General features: G+C 36.5%; 2 protein-coding genes and 1 long non-coding RNA gene across 3 annotated transcripts; 1 reads left to right on the forward strand and 2 right to left on the reverse strand.

The window, feature by feature from the left end:
• The first annotated feature begins 1,237 nt into the window (after nucleotides 1-1,237).
• LOC148790300 (uncharacterized) lies at nucleotides 1,238-13,838 on the forward strand. Its single transcript, XR_016078765.1, has 2 exons — nucleotides 1,238-4,386; nucleotides 13,756-13,838. It is a non-coding gene; the product is annotated as an uncharacterized LOC148790300 (long non-coding RNA).
• On the reverse strand, nucleotides 6,648-10,698 carry LOC148790301 (uncharacterized). The gene is made up of 5 exons (XM_088892073.1): nucleotides 10,658-10,698; nucleotides 10,483-10,575; nucleotides 10,289-10,393; nucleotides 7,296-7,625; nucleotides 6,648-7,222 (listed from the first exon to the last, which is right to left on the reverse strand). Exons 4-5 carry the CDS (start codon nucleotides 7,491-7,493, stop codon nucleotides 7,007-7,009), a joined length of 414 nt encoding a protein of 137 aa, XP_088748199.1. The 5' UTR covers nucleotides 7,494-7,625; nucleotides 10,289-10,393; nucleotides 10,483-10,575; nucleotides 10,658-10,698; the 3' UTR covers nucleotides 6,648-7,006.
• LOC104593471 (uncharacterized) lies at nucleotides 10,483-22,752 on the reverse strand. The gene is made up of 5 exons (XM_088892072.1): nucleotides 22,265-22,752; nucleotides 16,789-19,309; nucleotides 14,770-16,693; nucleotides 14,547-14,666; nucleotides 10,483-11,058 (listed from the first exon to the last, which is right to left on the reverse strand). The coding sequence occupies exons 2-3, from the start codon at nucleotides 17,733-17,735 to the stop codon at nucleotides 16,525-16,527; spliced, it is 1,116 nt and encodes a 371-aa protein (XP_088748198.1). The 5' UTR covers nucleotides 17,736-19,309; nucleotides 22,265-22,752; the 3' UTR covers nucleotides 10,483-11,058; nucleotides 14,547-14,666; nucleotides 14,770-16,524.
• Nucleotides 22,753-24,466: the final 1,714 nt, after the last annotated feature.

A 24,466-nucleotide genomic window follows, 5' to 3' on the forward strand; every position in this document is an offset into this window, starting at 1 on the left:
GATTTGATGTCCATAGAACCATTAAGGGCATTGTGGGTATTGCATAATTGTGAACTTCATTTTTTATCCCCATCCCCAACCCCTTGGGTCGGGTAGGCCGAGTACCTGATGGGAATGGGAAAATTGCCATCCCTAGAAGTTTGTGAAATGGAGCGGGTTGACCCTTCAGTTGAACACTATTAGCTTTAAAAAAATACCCATCAACTCTGTTTTTTCACATATATTAAAAAAATTAACAAGTACAGAAAACATAATTTCCCCAATATTTTAATAATGATATATAAACCCTATCCCAAGAGGAGATGGCACCAATGTGGTCAGTTTTCTACCAAGGCCCTCTTTAATACTTGGTGCGTAAAGTGGAGCTCGTCCTTATGCCTTATCTCTAATTGTGACTTGACAGCGAGCTTATTAAATGAGTTTGGTCTCTAAAAATTTCTTCTAGGTTTAAAGATGCAAATAATGACTCTTCTATTTGCAAATAAAGAATCCTTGCTTCATCTCTTTTTCAAATGTTTGTTTGCTTATGTGTGATTTGGGTCACCAAAATTAATGGAAAACCTCTTAATCTCTCTCTCTCTCTCTCCAAGATGAGAATGTTCCTAACAAGAATCATAGTCCGTCTATAATAAATTTATATTGGATTCCATTGATAGAAGATAAGAACATAGGTGTTAATGAACCAAATTTGAGTTGAAATCAATCTAAATTAATAGGAATTTGAACAGTTTCTAGACCGGTCCAAAATGGTCCAAAATATTCATTGGACTGAATTGAACCAGGTCCATTTGTAATGGACTCACATTGGACTGGACCGGATTAGACCAAATCCAATCCAATTAACACCCCTACTTGTTGGTGTGATGTTGGAAGCCAATGCAATCCTTTATGCATTACTTCTTGCTAAGGAGCAATTGAATGTAATTTCTATTTATTCTAATTTTTTGTCAGTAGTTAGGGCTATCCAGGATCTCTCAATGAATACACCTAGGCAAACTATTCAACATTTGGACTGTATTAAAAAACTTTGTAAATACCTTAGGTTTATTACTGTAGTTAGGTTAATTGATTGGTTGTTAAACTAGTGCACCTTTTGAAGCCATCTGGACCAAGCTGGACAATTACAAATTGAAAGTTCAGCAATTATGGACTTTGAGTTCTGGAACACTTAGAAACAAATGCATTAATTGCAAGAACCAACTATTAAATAATTTGGGGAAGTTCATAAGCAAAATTAAGGAGATTGAAAAGAAGTTGGATTCCCTTCAAACAGATATATTGGAAGAGAATGACCTACATAAAGAACTAGACAGGTTGCTAGAGTTGGAAGAGTTGTTTTGGAAACAAAGGGCCCATATTGATTGGCTGAAGGAGGGTGGCAAAAATGCAAGATTTTTTCACATCTCTACCTCTAACTAACACATAACAAAATGGCATCCATTTGGCTCAGAGATCACAATGGGGCGTGGGTACTTATCTCCCAAACCAAGGTTTTTAAAACCAATCCGGAGAACGAACTGGTCAGGGCACCATTTTCCGGTTCGTTTAAAACCAACTTAAAGAACGAACTGGTCAGGGCACCGTTTTCCGGTTCGAACGGTTCAACTCGTGACGTCATAAATAAATAAATAAAAAAACAGAAAATATTTATATATAATTAAAAATAGCAAAGAACTCTCTCCCCTTTAAAAGGAGTCTTGGCTGCGACCTTGGCGACGTTGAGCCAGGTTTTGATCTTAAGGTCTAAGACATCCCAATCCATCTTTTGGATGCGAGAGGAGGTGAGGTGCTCGATTCCGAGATGGTATAACCTTCGTCGACGATTGATTTTCTGATGATCTTGTAGATCTTCACGCACTCTTTACCGTAGCCCGAGGAAATCATGCAATTGGCGATGGACTTGAGATCCGACATTACGAGCGTGGAAGCTTGCTCGACCTCGGAGATAGAGTGAACGACAACATGGACATCGTCTTCATAAGTGTCATCGTAATCGGAGGTGCTGGACGGAGGCGGAGATGAGGGAGGAGCGGCTGGAGATGGATTTGGGATCGAGATGGTCGCGAATGGCGAACGGCGACAGTGGGCTTGGTCGCCAATGCCCAGTGCCGAGTGTCGAGTGCCACTGCAAACTTGCCGGGCAGCCGCTACAAGCTCGTCGTTCGCTGCTGCAAGTGCTGGTGAGGGTGAGGTATTTTATTTTTTGTTCGTAAGGGATTCGAACTGGGTTGGGGATATAAAAGGTATTTTATTTTTTGTTTTTTTATTTAAAATATTGAAAATAAAAATATTAACCCGCAAACCGCTGCTCGAGTCGAGCGGTTTAACGGTCTGACCGCCTAGGTCAGCGGTTTTTTTGACCCTTTCAAGTTTCAACGTTTTTTAACAATTTCCAATTTCTATTAAAACCGAACCCGGGGGCTGACCGGTTACCGGTTTTTCTGGTTCGACTATTGGTCCGGTCCAATTTTGAAAACCATGTCCCAAACTAACAGAGATTTCTTCATTGAGTTATTCACTTCTTCATACCCCCCAATTCAGTTTGATGCCTCTTTCATTCCAACCCAAATCAATGATGACGTGAATTGTATGTTTTGTAAAATTCTCACAGTTGAGGAGGTTAAAGAAGCCCTCTTCTCTACCGGCCCTCTAAAGGCCTTGAGTTCAGATGGCACTCATGCGCTTTCTTTCAATCATGTTGGGAAATTGTTGGCTTTAAGGTAGTAGCTTTTGTTCAACATGTCTTCCGTAACCTAGATCTTAGTAAAGAAGTAAATGATACACACCTCATTACTATTTCGAAAGAAAAGATGTTTTGGAGCAAGTCAATGATTTAAGACCAATAGGTTTAACCAATGTACTCTGCATGGTGGTAACTAAGAATCTGTTTGGCATCAATGTCATTGCTCTAGAAAATAGTGACACATTAGCGTTACGTCGGAAAAAAACGGTGTTCCAGGAAACACCTGTTTGTTGGGAACCATTTGTCCATAAAAAATAGTGCTACAAGCTATGCTTTGGAAGTCGAGAACGTGTGGTTTGGAGCAATGCTGAATTTGGCGTTTTCTCATATTGCAACTCGTTGTTGCCAATGAGGGTGTGATGTGGCAATGATGTGGACTTCCTATAATAGGTCTCAGTGCTAAAAACAGACATGAAGCACTGGAACCAAACAAAAAGTGTTGTTGTTGCTCCAGAAAATGTCCTACCTGGTAACAATATTTCCAAACAAAGAAAAAAAAAAAACACCGTTTTCTCATAAATCGGTGTCTTCCAAACAGCCAAATCATGGATAATAAACACTAAGTCTTACTAAAGCTCATGTGCTTCACTCAACCACAACTGATTGCAAGGACCTTATGCATAGTTTTGATAATCCCCTTATCTCCTTTATTCCCCTTACGAGTAATCGAGCTGCACATGTAATTTCGAAATTAGGTTGTGTTAGTTCCCATCCCTATTACTTGGTTTTTCACCCCTTGATTTCCTTACACCTGTATTGGATGATGATCGATTTCAATGAATCTACCATTAGGCTTTTCAAACAAAAAGAACGTGGGGGTAGCGCAAGGTCCACGTGAAGCCTACTAACCTTACCATAGAAAGCTTGTAATTATGCAAGTAATCCCACACCTCCATATTCAAAGGGGCACTAAGAGACCATCTTGATTAAATTTGTCATTAGCATCAAGAGGTTAGGTTTGTGACTCTTTTGTCCTAGTTAATGGACTATGCTATATTACCTGTTTCTATTACCTAAGTTCATCTAGGTAGTGTTCAATTGATGGTTCTAAAAAGGGTGGTATGGTTTCATAACCATGCCAATCTTTTTTTTTTCAAAATGGTTTCATAACCATGCCAATCTTTTTTTTTTCAAAAATGACTTGTTTTTTTGAAACCACATAATACAAATTAAAAGAGACTATCATGTTTGAACCCTTATATATGGGCATTGATTGTATCATTCGTGCATACATGTGTCTTTACCATCTACTTTTGATCATACAATCATTGTCAAGTATAGATATTATGACTAGTGCCATATTAGTGCATAAGACACACTATATAACAGTAAGGATAAGTTTAATATTGTTGGAAAAGGAATGTGAAAAAGAGGAATATTCTTAAATAATTATCTTTTCCCATGTTTGTTTGCTGGTATATAGTGTTTTGGGATGAGAAATGAAGGGGACACGGGATCCCAAAAACAAGGGAGTGGGATCCCACCAAAATAATGCAACACTGATGGGAAAATAAATGGCCGAGACACATATGAGAAAATTTATCAGGCTTTGTCAAGTCAGGAACTTGATAGTCTCCTTTCCCTTTGAAGTAGCATCTCAACGGTCATATCTCTGATGGCTTCTCTGGCCATCTCTTTGAAAGGTAAGATAGAATTCATGAACAACTTGCTTTGGAGATTCTATTTTGCCCTTTTCTGTTTTTTTTTTTGGTCCACTATTCCTTCTTCCCCATCCCTATGTTTTTCCCCTCAATGGTTGGAAGCTCAGTCGTCGTCTTCATTGTCATCGACAAAGGTTTAGTCAAAATGAAACCGTATCCTTCGAGAGCATGCATCCATGTCTATTTCTCTTTCATATTCTTTTCATTTTAATCCATTAGTGAGATCTGGTCACATTGGATTTTTGTTGTTCTTTGTGGTTGTTTATGTGTGAATTTCCTTTGTAAAACTTCAAAATACATGTGGGTTTTCCAAATTTGACATTTTCACCTCATTTGTGTATATATGTGCCAAATCCAGTAAAATGTTTGTTCTAAACTTGAGGTAATGCAACTACTTTCTCTCCCATTGTTTCACATGTATGTTTCATTCTATTTTGGTTGTTAGTTTCCAATATTTTTTTTAACCAAGATACCATGTTGTGATTTAGTTTCCAAATACAATGTCTATGATTCATGCTTATTTTAAATAAAATTCATTGATAATTGAGTTCACATACCATGTTTTCTTTTCTCTATTTTTGTTTTTATTCCCTCAAAGCTCTACACAATCAATAATAATTATTGCACAAGTTAAATACAATCTACATAAAATAATGCAGTTTATTTTCTTTCAATCTTTCATGAACAACTACCTAAACCAATGTCTTGAAAAAGTTACTTCATTCTATGCTATTATGAATTTATGGTTCTAATAAATCCACTAGCTAGGTTTAAGTTTAAAAGCCCATCATTTTACTTTTGGCAATATTTTTTTCTATGCTACTATAGAGTGGTCAGTTGCATACATTTTCTTATACTCAAGAAATTAATTTGGCACCCGTTAGACAACCTAGATCATGAGACCTAAACTACTAAATTGATATAAGAAAGTTAAGACCAAATTGGAGGTATCATATCAGTAATGAAAATTACCAAGTTTTATTCCTTGCATTATATTTAGACTCTTCAAGTCTTAGTAGTAGTCATTGATTCTCTATTCTACTACTATATTCTTATTTTTTTTTATATTTTTTGCTTTTTGAGTGTTTCAGTATTTATATTGTGAAAGACAAATGTCAAGAAATTTAATATTGTCCATAGGTTAGGAGCCTAGTTTACTTTCTCATTTTTTTTATTTAGAGTTCTAGAATTTTTTTGGACTGCTTCTTGTTTTGGTTTAGGCTATATGATACTAATATTGAAAGAACTTTGACCAATCAGTGAAAAGGACTGTTCTAACTCTCAACTTAAAAATAATAATGGAAAATAGAACATGAGTTCGATCTAGGACATGGATAATTTACTCATTGAGACATTTGTTGAATAGGTCAACCTTGGAAACAATGTTGACAAAAGTTTAAAAACACCTGCTTACACTATGGTAGCACGTGTTAACATTATTAGTACTAAGTTTTAGTTGAATGTACCTATGAATGCACATGAAATAGGCCGAAAACAATCAAGCGGAATTTTGCCACATTAAAAACCTTTTGAATCAAAGTACTTTAAGCTCATGGTTTTTAAGTTAGTATAAAAGATGACTTATTATGGAACTCCCATGGTAAATGAGCATGCACATCTAGAGGCAAAGCGTATCAGACAAAAAAGCATTCACAATTATGACCAATTGGCATTGGTATGTGAAAATGATTAACTAGAAATGGTGCCTTTACAACAAAGGAATTGAATAAGCAAGACGCAATTTCCGTAACTGCCACTAGTGCAACATCGAATGCTGAGCATGTGTTTGATGATATTGATGGGGCTAAGAATTTTGGAGATCATAACCTCATGCAATGCCAAAAGAGGCAAGTAGTTCTGTAGAATGAAGAGTTTTAGCAAAATGAAAGTTATATGATTCAATTATTTTTAGGGGTGACACTACAGGAAATATACCCAATCCGTCGGTATAACCCTAAATGAGCTACTCCGACGGTCGCTTGATGCATCCGGCAAGATAGCGTCGGTGTAGACCTATACCGACAGATTAATTCCGTAGGTATAAGGTATAGACACCTATACCGACGGTTTAGCAAGCCGTTGGTATAAGTTGTTGCTATACCAACAACCGTAGTCCGTTGGTATAGGCTCAGGCTATACCAACACAATTAGTCCATTGGTATAGGTTCAGGCTATACCAACGGAAGTAGTCCGTCGGTATAGGTTCAGGCCAAACCAATGGAAGTAGTCCATCGGTATAGGTGTTTTCTTTTTTTTTTTTTTAATATATTTCCCTACAATCCTATTTGTCTAAAATGTCCAACACAAAGAGAACACTTGTACATTAAAGAATGTTTTCTCAAGATTCCTGTTCAACCAAAATGACCAACATAGAAAGAACAACTATACATAAAAAAAAAAAACTAAATATGCAAAAACTTATAAAAACCTAAATTTTCATTGAAACCAGAAAATATGTTTTTAGCATCGTCTAAGCAACTGTTGGATAAACCACCAACTTATTTGCTCCAATATGCTAGAACTAGCAAAAAGCATGCTCATGGCTTTGAAATTGATTTTTCAAGCAACAATAGGCGTTCCTCTTCATTAAGTTGATTTTTCTCTACCTGTAGAAATAAAAGGTAAAACGAAATAAATAAAAGAATGGAAAAAAATCCTTAGATAGTGAAAACAAGCAGTCATTCTTGAAACACCTAAAGTAAAATAAAATACTACAAAACAAATAAAGTAAAATAATTATTATAAATATTACTACTTTGATTTCCATGAGGATGATGGCTTGAAGTCGAAGAGTTTCAATGCCCATTTGGTGAGACATCTGGAGTAAGAAAATTTGATTAGTACAGTAATATTCTATATATTTTAAAATTTTGAATATAAATATATCATACCTCTCTATTTGTGTTATGGTTTACAAGACTCGTGATATCACTAAGTTGCTCATCAGGAAATCGCCTCTGAAATATAGATATAAAACCATTCACCAAACCCTCTAAGTTTTGAACTTTTTCCTGCAAAACTTGATCATGTTGATTGTGTTGTTGAGATGATGAAGCTCCACTACCATTAGAAGTTAGAATCTTTCCCATACAACGAACACGTCCTTTCTTATCAGGTCCTTTAACATGAGAAAGCACATCATTCTTCCAAGAAGATCCTTGCTGTAATATTTGCGAACTCTGTGAAGTGCTTTCATCATCTAAGCACTTTTTCAAATTTTCCTGAATTTTATGCACAAGTGGAGCATTAATGGTCATATAGAGTAATGGATTGTTGGAATGATTTCCATTTTCAAATTTTGTTTTAAGAATTGAATATTTCATTAATGATCAAAAAGAAAAAACAAAGGGAGAACTTAAATAACTAACATATAATACATGTAAATGGAAATGAACAGGGCCCCTCACTTATTTGAGGCCGGTGAGGCAGAGTGGAGAATGAGAGACAGAGTGACTGATTGTGGGTTTGATCCGGGTCAAAGGAAGGTGTTCTTCACAGTGGATTCGGAACTGGTGCACCTAATCCATTGCAAATCCGAGGAGTTTTCCAGCCCGCTTTACCCCACTTTGGCCACAAATATGGAAGTAACTGTTCTGGTAAATTTTGGACAAAGTGCTTTCAAGTATGCACCTGCAAATGAGGACTCCCAGCCCATGTTTTATTGGCTCCCTCGCCAATGCTCCGGGTTATTAGGACAGCCGAGAGATCTTCTCCATGGGGAGGATTGATTCTGACTGGTTTAATCGAAGTACTACCAAGAATAGCAATAACAATGGTGATAGCATGGCAGGATATGTCTATGAGGAATTTGAGACTGACCTATTTGAAATAGTCCTCAGATAATTTATAGCAGGTCATCAAGTAGAGCACCAGGTATAGAGACATGATATTGATCCCACAAGATCTCCGTTTTTGGCTTTATTCTCAAAGTACACTACAAATGCATGCTCTTGCCATCTGGTGATGAGTATAGAATGGTGCCTTGAATAAATGATGGGGGGAATCAGATATTATTGGACACAAAAAGGTGCAGCCATGCAGATAGGCAAATAATAACAGCCTAAATACATTCATATATGTTAGTTTCAGTTAGTGGCTTCTAATGCTTATTCTATCATATTTTTATCATTAGTTTCTCATGTTAACAGCCTTATGAACTTCCATTGACTAATTACATTCTCATAGAGACTGGAGTTTATATTGAAACCGGGAAGTAAACCTCTGTCATAAGACCAATAGACACTCCCAACTGATTAACAAATAAACTGATGGATGATCAGGAAGAATTATTTAAATACCATAATATGTAGAATAGATTAGTAGCAAAACTTATTCAACTATTACCTACTGAAAATATTTGCACTTGGGACCTAATTGAATATGTGCACTTGCAACTGGACTACTTATTCAACTTTTATTGCAAAGTAGTTTCATTCCTTTAGTTTTTCAGTTATTCAGCTTTTACAGTAGAGACAACTATTGAAATCATGTTCTTGGAAGAGTGTATATCTCTGACTTTCAGTCATATCTTAGGGGTAATGTGAGTCATGGGACAAAATGCAATGTGATCCTTTTAATGAATGATAGCAGCACACTTCATGATGGGTTGTATAGGGTTATCCATTGGATTTAATGGAAGGCCGAGTTTTAAGAAATTTGGTCTTAGGTGTGGTGGTGTTCAAGTTTTGAAACTTGCAATTCTAAAACACATTAATTTGCACAACCTTTATTTCTTTTTTTGAAAAAAAAAAAGTTAAAAAAGGGGCAAGGATACATCAGAAAATTTACAAATAAATAGGTTAAAACAACAAAAAGCAGCCTATGAAGAAATAGTTAAGGCATTTCACTATACAAAATATCCCTTCCCAAGCCAGATCCAGCTAAAGCATCTGCTGTTTCATTTAATTCCCTGGGGATCCATCTAAGGATGCAGTTTAAGGAAGCAGACAGTTCAAGATTTCATAGAGGAAGCGAGCAAGCCTCCACAGGCCAGTCCCTATATTATTGGACCAACCTATCTTATTCCTGAAATCACCCTCCACCAGAACAGAGGTAGCCTGTGTGGATTGAGCAATCCGGAGGTCAACATGAAGGAGATGGACCTCAGATTCAGATGCATCAGAAGCTGAAATACGACGATACCCATTCCAATTTCCCATCAGATTTTCAAAGTAACTCCCATGATACCTTCTGTCCAAAGAGGCTCAAGAGAACCTTTACAGCTGCCGCCTAAGGATGGATGGGAGAAGAGTGAAGAATTGAATATTCTTGGATATTGCCATCACATTACCCCTAATTGAAGTTCTTGATTTATGGTTGGACAGGGTGGATTGGGGGTCTTCTTGGAAAGATATGTGAGAAACAAGGGATACCCTTTGAGTAGCAGTTTGCGTTTGACTGTATAAGGACACAATGTTCAGACTAGATGGGAAGGGACCAGCTTCTATCTTTTTTCTTATTTGCAGCTTTATCTATGCAGTAATTCCAATCCGATGGTTGGGGGGTATTTCCAGTGCTACCAATGCCTTTAAGATGAAAGCAAGCAGATCTAGGGGCTCGGATCATTGTTGATCATTTTGGTGTGGTCTCACATAGCCTAGCCTGTCTTGTTCCATCCTAGAAATTTCTAGGCCCAAACAACCATTTTTCTTGCATGACTGACCTGCTGGCCCGGAGTTTTACATATATTTTTCTGTAATATATGTTTCCTGTACACACAATGTATCTATTACCCGGGCAGCCATTTTCTTGCAGGCCTGACCTGGTGGCTTGGAGTTTTATATATTTTCTGTAATATATTTTTATATATATTCTGTAATTTTAATTGTGAACTTAAATTACATAAATACCAAATATCCTCCAATCATAACTAGAAAGTACTTACAATAATCTCTGCTGCCTTTTCATTGACAATGCTTCCATCACTGCATGTCCGACTATCTATATAAATTTGTGCACGAGTAGGTGCCACCCCGTGGGCCTCTTTTGTCTAACAACATGAAGGTAAAATAACTTCAAACAATATATATATACTGAACAAAAAATTTATCATCATTACTGCAAATATGTAGAACTAACCTTCTCTTCAATGAGCCTAGGGAATCCTTTTGTGCCAGTGCAGTGAAGGTCTTCTAGCTTGGCTCGATTACTTTTATTAATTTGGCTAACTCTCTACAAAAAGAATAACAAAATAAAAAATAGTTAAATACTGATGTTTAAATTGACTCATGATAAATATAACAAATTACTCTACCTTTCCCTCCTCAAAGCACCAATAATGAACCAGTGTACGATATTAGTTTCCATCTACCCGATCATCTGGAACATTAGCAGCCATTCTTCTTCCGTTTTACTCTCATCATACCCCTTTGCCTTTATCTCATTCTTCCATTGCCTCCACTTGTCAGATATAATTTGTAGGAGTAGCTTTTTTGTTTGCTCAGTGCATCTAGGCACAAATTGAAACTTTGACTATAACCAATGACACTGAATTCAGACTTATCATCATGAGTGTCAAAACTTAAATAAATGAGATAATCTTAAACAACTTTTATACATCTACAGTTGTCCACATATCATCTTTGTAAGTCCGGGGCATATCTTTCCATTTTATATAGTTGATAGGTGCAAATTGGGCCCTTCTTACCATGGTACCTGTAAAACCCACAGTTAAGTTAGTGGGTACCTGCTAACCATTAGAGGGGACGATAGCATATAAAACATAGACACTCAAATCTGATCTCCCAACAATTGGGATGTGTCTTATTCTCAAAACGAGTCCATATGTGAATAACAACACCGAAAAGTAAACGACGGTATTGGGTTGGGACTGAGAACCTACAAGAACTGGTTTCACCAGTTCCGTTGGATCTCTCTCCTCCCCTCAAATCCCGATCACACTATAATCAAACTATAAGACTATTTACATAGAGAAAGAAGCAATGATTAATAAAAACAAAGAGAATAAAATGAGAAGCAAGGGAAGAAAAATGAAGCTTACCTGATTCAATAAATAACTGGTAATTATTATAACTTTCAAATCAATAAATAAACTGCTGGAGTTTGATATGCATTTGGAATTTGTAAAAGAGATAATGTAAAAGAAATGGGTTCCAGTACAATAGCACAAAGCTCTGAGTTAACTGCACCGAAGAGGTCAGGGTTTGAAGTGGTTGTAGAAGGTTAAAAGTTGTAGGCTCATGACTGTTTAGGATTCAGGAAGTTCAGACCTTAGAGTTCTGTCCAAAACCCCAACCACAAGGCATTTGGTTCGAATCCAATGTGCACTCTGTAACCAGTTATAGTGTAGCCTAAACTTTCAACCTGATTCTGGGATTTTGGACAGTGGATTTTGACAGAATGATCAGAACCTCAGTAGTCAATAAGCGAGGGTACTTCATCAGGACCATCTGATTGCAATAGTGATGCATACCTTTCGGCTGTGAGGCTATCAGGGCCAAGATAACAGAGATTGTTTACAAAAATAAAAAACTTAGGTGCCCATAAACTCTTGCACTATTTTCCAACCTTGACAGCATTCTGTCAAAACAGTCACACATATGTGAAAAACCCATGCTGAAATTGTGGTACCAACAATATGTAGTTGCTAAAATTGTAGATAAGGTGTTTAATCATTAATGTTCACATATATAATATATATCACATACTTATCGAAAAATATAATATGTATCACACACACACAGAGAGACATATATATATATATATATGCATGCACACACACAACAGGGGGTTGGCAGACCGCCTAATAGACAAATGGACCCTTCATTGGTCCACCCACAATGCTATTTAAGAAATTCATCACCTGTTCCCAAGATAATATCAGAGATCAATTTTCATGGTTGCTCACTGATATGGTTTCACAGGCATTTCAATTTTCTAGTAACAAATGAGGGTAAACAAGGTGTTGGACAAGAATTTATACCAGAACTTTAAATACACAATACAGGCAACAGCCCTATTAGGAAGTGTCTGGGTAACATGGGTAACAACAAGGGAAAAAGGGTTCCAATCATTCATGTATCAGAAGCCTACTTAAAGGGAGCAAATAAAGTTAAAATCCCTTCAATGCATAGCCTCAAGTGATCCCATTCTCTGAGTTCTGATGGGGTATTGCTTGAAGGTGATTCAAGGATTATTATTGTCCAATATTGTTCATCTAGCTACCCATGGAGCCTTCCTTCTTCCTTGGGTATTACTTGCTAAATGGCACACCTTTTGTCTAGCAGAGTGTAGACATCAATCACATATTTTTCTTGAAATCAATGAATGCTTATGTGAAGATGGTTGCAATTCTAATACAAGGAACAAAAAACCATGCATTGGAAGTAACCACTAACAATGCTCATTTTGGAATGGGAAAACTATATCTGATTAGACATGAAATTCAGCAACAAACCAATTTATGCTACAGTAACATTGTCTAATGCCCCCGTACAAGAAGTATTACCCAAATACTAAAACTGATTTTATCTACAAGTTGCATAATATAAAGCAAAAGAATAATAAGAGATGCTTTGTTTTCAAAAATTCTACTTCATCCCCCACCCCCCCAAAATATATTACCCAAATTGTAGCAAGTGAAATGATAATACTCAAGAATTCATCTTTTCACTAATCCTTGTTATATTTCAGCACTCGAGAGTTTCCTTTGACATCCTTTTGAAGCACCTACACTAAAAAAGATCTTGAGAAAATGTTTCTATAAACACATGCTTATCTTGCAATGAATGAAAATATGGTCAGACTTATTGGATGCTAAACTTCTATTTATAAGACATGGCAAGACTAACTTGTAGATGTTGTGGCCCCATATGCAAAATTTGATAATTTCATGGAAATTACCTATATTACCTCAAGGCTATGTTTGGACTTTGGACATAGCAGGTTACAAGGGCAGAAATGAAAAGAAAATTCCAGTGAATCACCTGTTGATACATCATAGATTCACATACAGGTATACAACAGCTGGGTAAAAGTGTACAAGTTTTTTGCTGTCAGAGGTTGTTGTCCTGCATCTGTGGAGTGTTTCTTAAATGGCTGGTACTTACATGATTTGATCAAGAAGGGGTAAATTTCTGGAAAATGATTCCAGGGGCTGTGTTTTGGGTAATTTGGTAGGAAAGAAACTCTAGAATTTTTCAGAACAAAGGATGCTCAGATGAGGAGGTTTAGTAGAAAATAGTGGGAAAAATGTATTCTTGGACAACAGCAGAACAGGTTTAACAGATCAGATTTTGCTTCTTTTTGTGCTTATTATAATCTTTTAGTAAACACAAAGGATATTGTTGTATAGTTTCTCATCTTTGAGGTTTTGTTTTTTGTAAATTCCAGGTGTACAGCCTTTAGTTATACGGGGGTTTCAATTTTATTAATAAAAGTATACTTTGTTCTTCTTAAAAAAAGAGAAGAAACAACTTCCATCTATGACTGGTCTGGATTGAGCACATGATCCCTCCGTGTGGCAGACACAGGTGGTGTTGTGTGACGCAGGAAGTGAACGCCGGGATCAAGTCAAGCAGAGCACATGATCCTGTTTCTTTGTTATTGAGAATGCTGGGATCTAGGGTTTCTACAAATTTTTCTTATTCTGACTGTTTACTTCATTTCTTATTTATTATTCCCTTACTGTTTTCCCTCTTAATTATTTTGTTCTTCCATATGTAGGCTTTATACATTTCTCTTAGAACATTAGAGATTTATGTTTAATGGTCCATGTTAGCTCAATGAGATGTTTGCTCTCTGGCCCAAAACCAAAGGCAACAAGTAGCTGAGCTTAAGGGACCTGGGTGTACTGACACCCTAACAAGAACTTCTCAGCCTCCTAACTTAAAATCACAGGGACAGGGGCATAAATCCCTACTGATTTCTAGACAACCTATAAAATCTGGGAGTATTTTATTGGTGCAGCATAGGTGACCTAGGTAATGCCATGAATTTGGATGGGGCTACTAAGGGCCTAGCATAGACCTGGGTGTACTGCCAAAGGAACCAGATCTGCCACTGTTCTACTGGTCATTGGAACCAGGTCTGCATCTAGGCCACAGGGATGATACACTGCTTATTGTAATCACTCTGTTTTAGAGAGAGAGAGAGAGAGAGAGAGAGAGAAATTTTTTTTGTACCAGTTTTTCCCTCATCACCAATTGGTCGGCCCATTTCATCTAGTTGAACAACAATCTTCTCCTCCGCCGTCATATCCCACACCTCTAACATACGTGTGGGACCTCGAGGCTTGTATTGAGCTGAAAACATGAAAGATGTGTAAATTGTATATGGGTTATAATAACTCAATAAACAAACTAAGGATTTTTATGTCAAATTAACATATATAGAATTATAGAATACCTTTAGTTGGCCGCCTTTGTGAATATGCATCCACTAGTGCACTACCTTGGGTGGTTTGGCCCTCATTGTTGGGCTCAACCTAGGTAGTTTGCCCCTCATTATTGGACTCACCCCCTTGTGGTTGAGTTTCATCTCTTTCGTGGGAACTCAATGAGACAATATTCAATCTCTTGCGTTTCCCCAAGTTAACCCGTAAGGTGTAACTGAGAAGGATAACTGAGAAGGGCTTATAACAACTCCCCATCAGTTCAATTTTTTTGTCAAAACATAAGATAAGGTAATGATATAAAAGCAGAAATGACCTAAGAAAGAATATACTAGAAATGAAATGTCAATGTGATACAAATAAACCATACATGCTTTTCCAATCAAAAGAGGAAAAAAAACATTGTTTTTTTATTTAACTCAACCCGGTAGAAATAGTCAAACACCAAAATGCAATTTGAGAAGTATGAGTATCATCAAACAACGACTACAAGTTCTAATTATAAACCAAAACACTTTTATAGTAAAGCCAAGTACAAGGAATCCCAAATCATGGTAGTGAAAACATTTAATGGAATGTGACATAATTAAAAGAAATTCTCTTCACCATCATCCTCTGTCTCATTGCCTTCATCTAATTCATCCTCTGTATTTGGTGCGATGCATAGTTCATCATCATCACCATTATCATCAACTTCCATCCTAATCCACTCATTTTGATTATAACATCAAATGTGTCTTCTACAACTTGTTCAACCGGTTGCTCTGTGTTAACACATAACTCATCACCCATATCATACATATCCCTAACTTTAGCATGCATGACCACAAACCAATCCTTATGACTCTCATCTTCAACGTAAAACACCTTTTTCACTTGTGATGCCAATACAAAAGGATCATCAGTGACATCATTACCCGTGTGTTTTAAATGATTGAAATTCATAAGTGTGAATCCAAAACTATCTTTCTTGCAACCTCTATTGATATCAACCCAATCACATTTAAATAGCACAAGCTTATATCTACTTGAATAATTCAATTGAATAATGTTTGTCAATGCACCATAGTAATTGATTTCACCCTCAATAGGTCGTCTGTCCCGTGCACTAGCATAACTCATAGTCTTAACAGTCACAACAACCCCATTGTTTTGGCTTTTCAAAAACCTCTCACGATGTTTTGTGTGAAACCTGAAACTATTAATGATATAGCCAGAGTATCTTCTTGCCACTTCAATTGGACTACGAGCTAACCATCTAATTTCATCAGTAACTTGTTCATTCCCTTGTTCATCCATTCATGCAACCTAGTACATTTTATAAATTATTAATGTATATACCTAAAAGTGTAATAACTAAGTAGAAAAACACATCATCTAAAATTATGCTTACCCTCTCACGAAACCACTCATGAAAAGATTGACTTTGAATCTTCTCGATTTCATACTGTGATATGTGACGTCCACGAGTTTGCCTCTTAATAACCAAAGCATGTTGTCTACATTTAACATGCCACGAAAGAAAGTAAATCCAAAGATTATTTATACTCCTAAGCAACAACAAGAAGAGGAAAAAATCATGAATTATACTTACTCTCGAAATGGGGCAATCACGTCATAATTGAAAAGCACATATCAGTGTGCTTGTATCAATGTTTTTTTGTCAAGGACAACACGTTGCATCCTTTTTCGATTTCTTACATTAAAACCACGTCGTCCCTTTTGACCTAGTGGTCTTCCAGGAGTATGTAATAGAGATGTCTCTGCTTCTAAATAACAATTGGGTTCATCATTCGCCTAGGTCTGTTAAACCTTGTCTCAACTCCCAATAGGTATTGTAAACAAAAGTTCAAGCACTCATGTGCCAAATACCCCTCTGCGATCGAACCCTCTGGATGTGCTCTATTACACACAAAGGATTTAAGTGTAAGAAGGTACCTATATGTACACAATTTGAAAAAATGGTTATAAGTAATTCAGATTTTTAAACATTATAAGGTATAACTGAAACTATAAGAAGCACTAAGCTATACCTCTCAATAAGATACATCCATCGGTAATGTATCGGACCACCAACTTTAGCCTCAGAAGCTAAATGAATTATCAAATGTACCATAACAGTGAAAAAAGATGGAGGGAAGATCTTCTCCATCTGGCAAAGTGTGACAGCAACCTGAGATTCAAGTCGCTCAAGATCATGTAAATTAAGAACCTTTGAACAAATTTCCTTGAAAAAGCGACATAATTCAATTATAACTGAACTCACTTTATTAGGCAAAGACCCCTTTATGGCTATAGAAAGAAGCTCTTGCATCAAAACATGACAATCATAACTTTTGAGGCCTATGATCTTGCGTTGTTTGAGTTGCATGCAACGTGAAATATTACAAGAATATTCATCAGGAGCTCTTACATTCTTGAGAATTTTCAAAAAATCTTCTTTCTCTTTTGAAGTCATTTGATAACAAGCTCTAGACAAGAATTTGGTATTACTACCAGGACGTGTCTTTAGATGAAGTACACTTCTTATGCCCATATCTTCAAGGTCAAGTCGTGCTTTGTAGTTATCCTTTGTTTTCTTCTTCTGATTCAACAACGTGCCAAGAATATTATCACAAACATTTTTTTCTATATGCATGACATCAATATTGTGGCGCAATAGGTGATGTTCCCAATAAGACAACGTAAACAAAATGCTCTTCTTCCATGGTTGTGGCCCATCTGCATTTGCATCTCCAATAGAGGATCCAAGGTTCTCCAATTGCCTTAACACTATAGTACCTGAAGGAGGCTTAGGTGCACTTCTCAATTCTTCAGTTCCATCAAAAGCCTTGCTATTGTATCTAAACTTGTGGTTTTCCTCTAACCATCGACGATGGCACATGTAACAATATTTTTTGCTATGATTTAGCCATAAAGAGGCAGTTTCAAAACCACAAGAGGGGCATGAATATTTTCCTTTAGTACTCCATCCAGACATGCGGGAAAGTCATTTATAGTCCACGTCACTGTCGCACGCACTCGACAGATTTCCTTTATGAAAGCATCAAAAGTCTCAATCCCAACTTCCCACATCTCTACCAATTCTTTTATCAAAGGCTGCATATATACATCCATCTTATTAGCAGGACCTCTTGGACCAGGAACAAGCAATGAGAGTATGAAATATGGCTGCTTCATGCACATCCATGGAGGAAAATTATAAGGGATTAATATGACAGGCCATGTGCTATAAGTAGTGCTCATAGTCTTGAATGGATTAAAGCCATCAAAAGCTAATCCTAGATGAACAATACGAGGGTCGAAGGAAAAATCAGGATATCGAGAATCAAATTCTTTCCAAGCTAAGGAGTCTGCAGGATGCCTCAAGAGTTCATCCTTAGTTCGACCCTCCTCATGCCATCTCATGTAGGAAGCAGTCTCGCAAGACATGAAAAGTCTGTAATATTGGTTTTAGGGGAAACCAACGCAAGATCTTTGCATGTATCTTCTTTCTCTTTCCAGTTGTAGACTGTTCATTAGATTCTACATCTTCGGTAGTTGGTTTCCATCTTGAGTGCCCACACTCAGAACATGATTCGTCATTGGCCTTATCCTTTCAATACAACATGCAATCACCAGGACAAGCATGGATCTTTTCATACCCCAAACCTAAACCCGAGATGAGCTTCTTTGTATCATAATATGACTCTGGTAAGGTATTCCCATCTGTCAATGCATCTCTTAGTAGCTCCAACAACATAGAGAATGATTTGTTGCTCCATGCATGAAGACATTTTATGTGGTACAAATGCACAATGAATGACAACTTTGTGTACTTTGTGCAATCTGGGTAGAGATTTTGTTCAACATATTTCATTAGCTCATAAAACCTATCTATAGTGCTCCCCCCTCTAGGTTGTCGAACACCTTGTTCTTCCATGATCTCCTGTGCACTCTCTCCTTCCATATTGACATCTCGACCCTCATCCACTGTATGCATTGTAATAAACCAGGTATGTCATGTTGAAACCTGCCCTCTTGCTCTGTAAGGCCACTAGTATAAGTAGAAGCACTCGAATTCTCTCCATGAAAAATCCATTGAACATAACCTTTGAAAAAGCCATTAAAGATTAGATGACTAGAAACATCTGCCCTACTATGCCAACGTAGATTGATGCATTTGAGACAAGGACACAAGATTTTCCCATCTTTAGATGACCTCTCAAATGCAAAATTGAGAAAATTAGAAACCCCTCTAATGTATTCTTCACTTTGTCTTGATTGATCGCTTATCCACTTTTTATCCATTTGATGGGAGTAAACTGAAATAAACAAGGATGGTAAAAGGTTATCCATTGGTAAGGTTAGTAATAAATTAATAAATTTTACTACCATTGAATCACATGTTTTGGAAGCCTAACAAAATTTTACTACCTTTCAAAATTCAAATAACTAGTGGACTTTCATATAGAACATGCCTTGGAGCTTGTGGACTTAGATCCGGGGCCAAACCTTGCTTGCCAGGAGCCTCGTGCACTGGGCTGCCCTTTCTAATAAGCCATGTGCGCAACCCTGCAGTCCAGATCAGTGTCAGCCTATACCCAACCTTATATTATATCTTTTTGATTGATAATCTTGTACTAGATATACTTCGATTCCATTCAATTATACCCGTGTGGAAGATATGAAAGTCATTTAGAGAGGTTTTCTTAAGTGACTAAACAAGCTGACTAGCAAACCCTCCATTACTGGGGCAGTGGGGCCAAACTAGAGTATTTTCAAGTTCAAGAGTATGCTTGAACTTCTTAACAAATTCCCTTGTTATTGAAAAGTTTACACCTAAGCTACAATTTGTGATCCATATGCAATGGTAAAATCTCAGCCTAGCAAGTAGGAGAAAGAGGATTCAAGTCTAGAGTAGGGCAGCAGCCAACCTGTGTAAAAGATGCTGAAGATTAGTTCTGTATTGGGTCCATTCATTCCAAAACTCAGTAGCCTGAACCAACATCTGGTGATATATCTTCTGTAGCCTAGGTTGGATCAAAATGCATGAGGCTTGAGACCACACCAAACTCAAGAATCTTCTGTTTGATGGAAAGGGTTATGCACAACCTTTTCCAAGGAGGCTGCTGGTTTAATGGAAATAGGGAATAGGGGGTGTCTGCCTTGTAGTTTTACTGTAGGTGGGTCTAGTTTGCAGTGTGGCCTAGTGGGATCCATATTAGTGCAAGAGAGCAGAAACATACCCAAGACCCTAGGTCCAACCTTAGCATTTTGAGGGAAAGATTGGAACATAAGATGACTTGTTTGATATTCGACTCTTTAATTGTCCTTGGCATTTGGGAGCCCAAACTGTACTATTAAGTGACACCCAATTCTAATTTTCTAAATTTATTTTGGTTCTATTAGTGTCACATCATTAAGACTTATTATTTTATTATATTCTTAATGAAACCGTCACCACAGACATGAGCCGGAGGTGTGCGGTGTCTTTGCGCCACCACAGACTAAAGGTGGTGAAGTGGACTAAACCAAGAAGTCTTGGTTTTAAATTCAATACAGGTGGGGCTGTGAGAGGTGGTCGTGCGATCATCTGGGATGCAAATGATGATATGCTCATGGTCATGGCCTTCTTTCATTTCTATGGCATTATTTCTAACACTCTTGTTGAAGGTTAATTTGAGGCTATGTGATGATCTTTGATTGGTTAGAGATTGGGTGGAATTGGATTCAGAGGTTCTGTTTTGGATGATGAAGGGAAAAGATATTGGAGCTCAGAAGCAAGGTGCCCGGTAATCTTAGCCATGCTTATGTGGAATGCAGTCGGGTGGTTGATGCTTTAGCAAACCATAATTGTGACTCTAAGAGCAATTTTTTGTATTGACCAAGCTCCATGATAATCAGTCATCAAATGTTTGTAGGGAGAGAAGATTCTGCCTAAATTGAATGTAATGTCTGTTTTCAGGTTTGGGAATAGTGTCTTAACACTAATACTCAATCAAGGCTGATGGATTTATCTCAACCTATATGGTTGAACCTGAACCAAAATGCCATTAAGACTGGCCCAACCCTAACCCAAGAGGATTGACTTCTATACAAGTCGATGTGTGTTGAGTGCCTAATAAGAGTTGTATTTGGTCCTTAAACAGAAAGGTTGACTTTCATATTTTTCTTTGTTTATTTCTTTTGGGAATAAGCGAAGACTGAAGTTAACCTCATATGATAGTGGTCATTTTATCAGGCTTTCTAAATTATCTAAACCTATTATTTTGCTATTTTATACAAAAATGGATTGGGGGAACAAGTGCTAAAGAGATTGCAAAATGGAACATCATTAGTTTTTCATGTGAGACAAGTCTCCCCCTCCTTTCCCACATTTTAACACCAAAATGGTGTGATTCCACTTCCAAAGAATTAAGAAATGTAATCCTAGCTTTTTCCCATGTCATCTCATGGAAGAATATTCAAGAGTAATCCTTGTTCTCTTCCCATCCCATAAATCAAACAAAGCCTAAGTTCTATGCAACATTTTTGATGGCTAAGTTTAAGCCAAGTCTAGAAAAAGCAAGCTGAGGGTAAGTTTAAGTCAAACAAGCATGCCGCTTTGTGATCTGCTTCCAGTTTGGTAATAATTCCTTCAGGCTTTATTTATAGAAAAAAAAAATAACTTCAGACTTTTTATTAATTCCAGCTAAACAAGCAAAAGTCTTTGTGGTTTCCATCATTTTTAATTTATGGGTCTGTCTGGTTGTAGATTCTATGGGCTTTGGTTCATTGATAATTGGCAATCCCATGGGTCCAGATTCACTAACAGCAAACAGAACCACACACTCCTGCAACTTGCTAAACATGTGGTAATTTGAACCAATGTGTGAATAATTGGAAAAAAGGAAGGGGTTTTCTAAAGCACTTTCTATCAGAGCTAAAATATCTAATGGAGGGGAAAAAACAAACGCCAAAATTTCCTACAAGGGAAGACATTGAAGAGCCAATGGTTCTACAAAGGGAAATTTGGCTTGATCTAACATTAAGGAATCCAAAACCTTTAGCATGGTATTACAAGAAAGGGGCTGAAGTTGTTTCCGAAGAGTGTTTCCCAGTTCTTGACCAATCTATGATTAATGTTCTACAAGCTGGAACAATGTAGTGGAGCAATGAAACTAAAGTTAAAGTTGCAGACAATGCTTCAAACCAAGATGTGAATATGTCAATAACCACTATGAAAATTTACCAAGTAATGGAACAATAGATATTAACCTAAAAAAGGTGATGAATCAATTAAAAAGGTAAAAACAAGTTTTAGATCTACAGGGAAAAAGACTCAATTTGTCATTTAGGATTGCATTGTTTTGAACTTTCCCATGAACCATTTTTGAAACTCCTAGCGTCACTCTTCCACAAAACTCAGGAAGCAGACCATGTAGAGAAATTATTTTTCTGGTTACATGGCACCATTAACACTAGAAAACAACAGTTTATTTTTTCAAACAAGAAAAAAACCTAAAAATCAGAGAAAGGGATTTTTACCTCAATAAAATTCCGCCGATGTGTGAAAGAAATACTTGCCAAATGCTGATGTGCGACTTTATGTGAACATCAAGTATGCTACTTTGCTTATTACTTTCGTAGAGTTCTGCAGAGCTTCAGAGTGAGAGCTCGACAAAGAGAGAGAGCGCGCAAGGGAGAGAGGACTAAGAGAGAGAGAGAGAGGACTGAGAGAACGAGAGAGAGAGAGGACTGAGAGACAGACGATTGAGATAGTGAACGAGAGAGAGAGAGAGAGAGACGAATGGGAGAGGAGAGAGACAAAGAGGGCGCGCGGGAAGGAAAATGCGCGGGGGAGCCGGAGGATCACTTGCTATTTTTCTTCGTTTTCACTTTTAAGCTATACCGACGCCTACTGATCCGTCGGTATATGAACATCTATACAAAGTAACCGTCGGTATAGACAATTTTATTGTAGTGTGAGCATTATTTGGTTAAAACCGAAAATCTAAATTGGAAATTTTGGTTTCAGTTTTTTCGGTTTGGTTATTTTGGTTTTAGTTTTTAGAATTATAAATTCGGTTAAACGAAAAATTGAATTAACCAAACTTTGATTTCATAATATATATATATATTAGTATATGTTATAATATATAACATATAGTATATATAGTATTTAATCAAAGTAACCAAAAATTTTGATTTTGGCTTTTCTATATTTCGATTTTTATTTTTTAATTAAGTTTATTCCATTCATTTTTTTTAACTGAATGTTCACCCTAATTGTTGTTGAACAATATTGGAAAATTTGTATATGTAGTTGAAAGAGGGTTTTGTTTATTTAGCAATGAGAAGGTATATGCAGATGTTATGAGCGTATAAGGATGTTCAATGGCCTTTTTTATGAAAGCATATGACTTATCATCTGAGTTTGAAAGTCAAGTTTTGACATGTTATGGAGTGGAGCCACATCAGAGGAAGGCATGGCTTCAAATGAAGTTAGGGCCTCCGTATTGAAGGGAGAAATGAAAGACTTTAATTATTATAACTAACATTTATTAACAAACTATGTACTAATTATCTACATATGATAAGAACTTGTTTTGATGGTTGGACCTTTATATACAGTTTGCTTGTTTTTTTTTGGGATGTAGAGCCAATTTGATGATTGTCCTTTTTTTGTGATGATCAATCTTTTTTTATGATTATTAAACTATATTTGTATTAAGTGGAATATATAGTTATATTTTACCTTAATGAAATTATTGGCATATGGATGATTATGTGAACATGCTGAACTAGTGGCATTGAATGAACGAATTACATGCTAAAGACAAAATCATTTGATTATTGATATATGTATGATTTTTTAGATGAACTAGGTTATTGAATGCATGAATAGGTCCAAATGTTGGAACACTTTTAGCTCCTAACAAAATTTTGGATGGATGCATGAACATGTTTTTTTAATGTATGAATAGGTTATTCGATGAATGGACAAATCTAAATATATAGTTGAGCATTTTTAGCTTTTAGTAAAATTTTCGATGAATGGATGTATACATTGTTTCATGAATGTATGGATTGATTCATTGATGAATGAACAAATTTAAAATCACTATCATGCCACATGGCAAGTTTAATCGCATGTATCATACCTTTGCAGATGCAAGCTGTCATACTTGCACCATGTTATCATAGAAGTAAATTACATTTATGTTCATAGTTGAACAATTTATTGGAATGGCTTTCTGGTATAAATTTTCTTGTAAAATAAACATTGTAAAATGAATTTTCTCAACAAACAAACACATTATGGCTTATTGAAGAAATAAATTTTCTTTTTCTCATCCCAATTTTCTCACTAATCAAACAAAGCTTAAAGTCATGTTTACATCAGCGAACCATGTTATTTATTTGGAAAAACTATTAGAAATTGTATTAAACAAAGACCATTTTACTGGTTTTGGAATTTGACATATGGAACATACGCGGATTGTATTATTTAAAAAGATAAAACATGAAGACCATGACTAACATGAATCAAAGATCCCTGCGGTCATAATGAAATGTTTCTAGCTATTCTATAGTTTTCAACTTTTAAATAAAGTCGAGATTTGTGTCATGTTCTAAATGAATAATATTTAGGATCTATGAAGGTAGGTCTCGATTCTGATTAATCCTACTCAATCGGTCCATGACCGATTCATTGTATTTATATTTATCTCAACCAAAACAAATAAA

The sequence above is a fragment of the Nelumbo nucifera genome, chromosome 7 (assembly GCF_055504915.1).
Source record: "Nelumbo nucifera cultivar China Antique chromosome 7, China Antique-T2T, whole genome shotgun sequence".
NCBI classification, from domain to species: domain Eukaryota; kingdom Viridiplantae; phylum Streptophyta; class Magnoliopsida; order Proteales; family Nelumbonaceae; genus Nelumbo; species Nelumbo nucifera.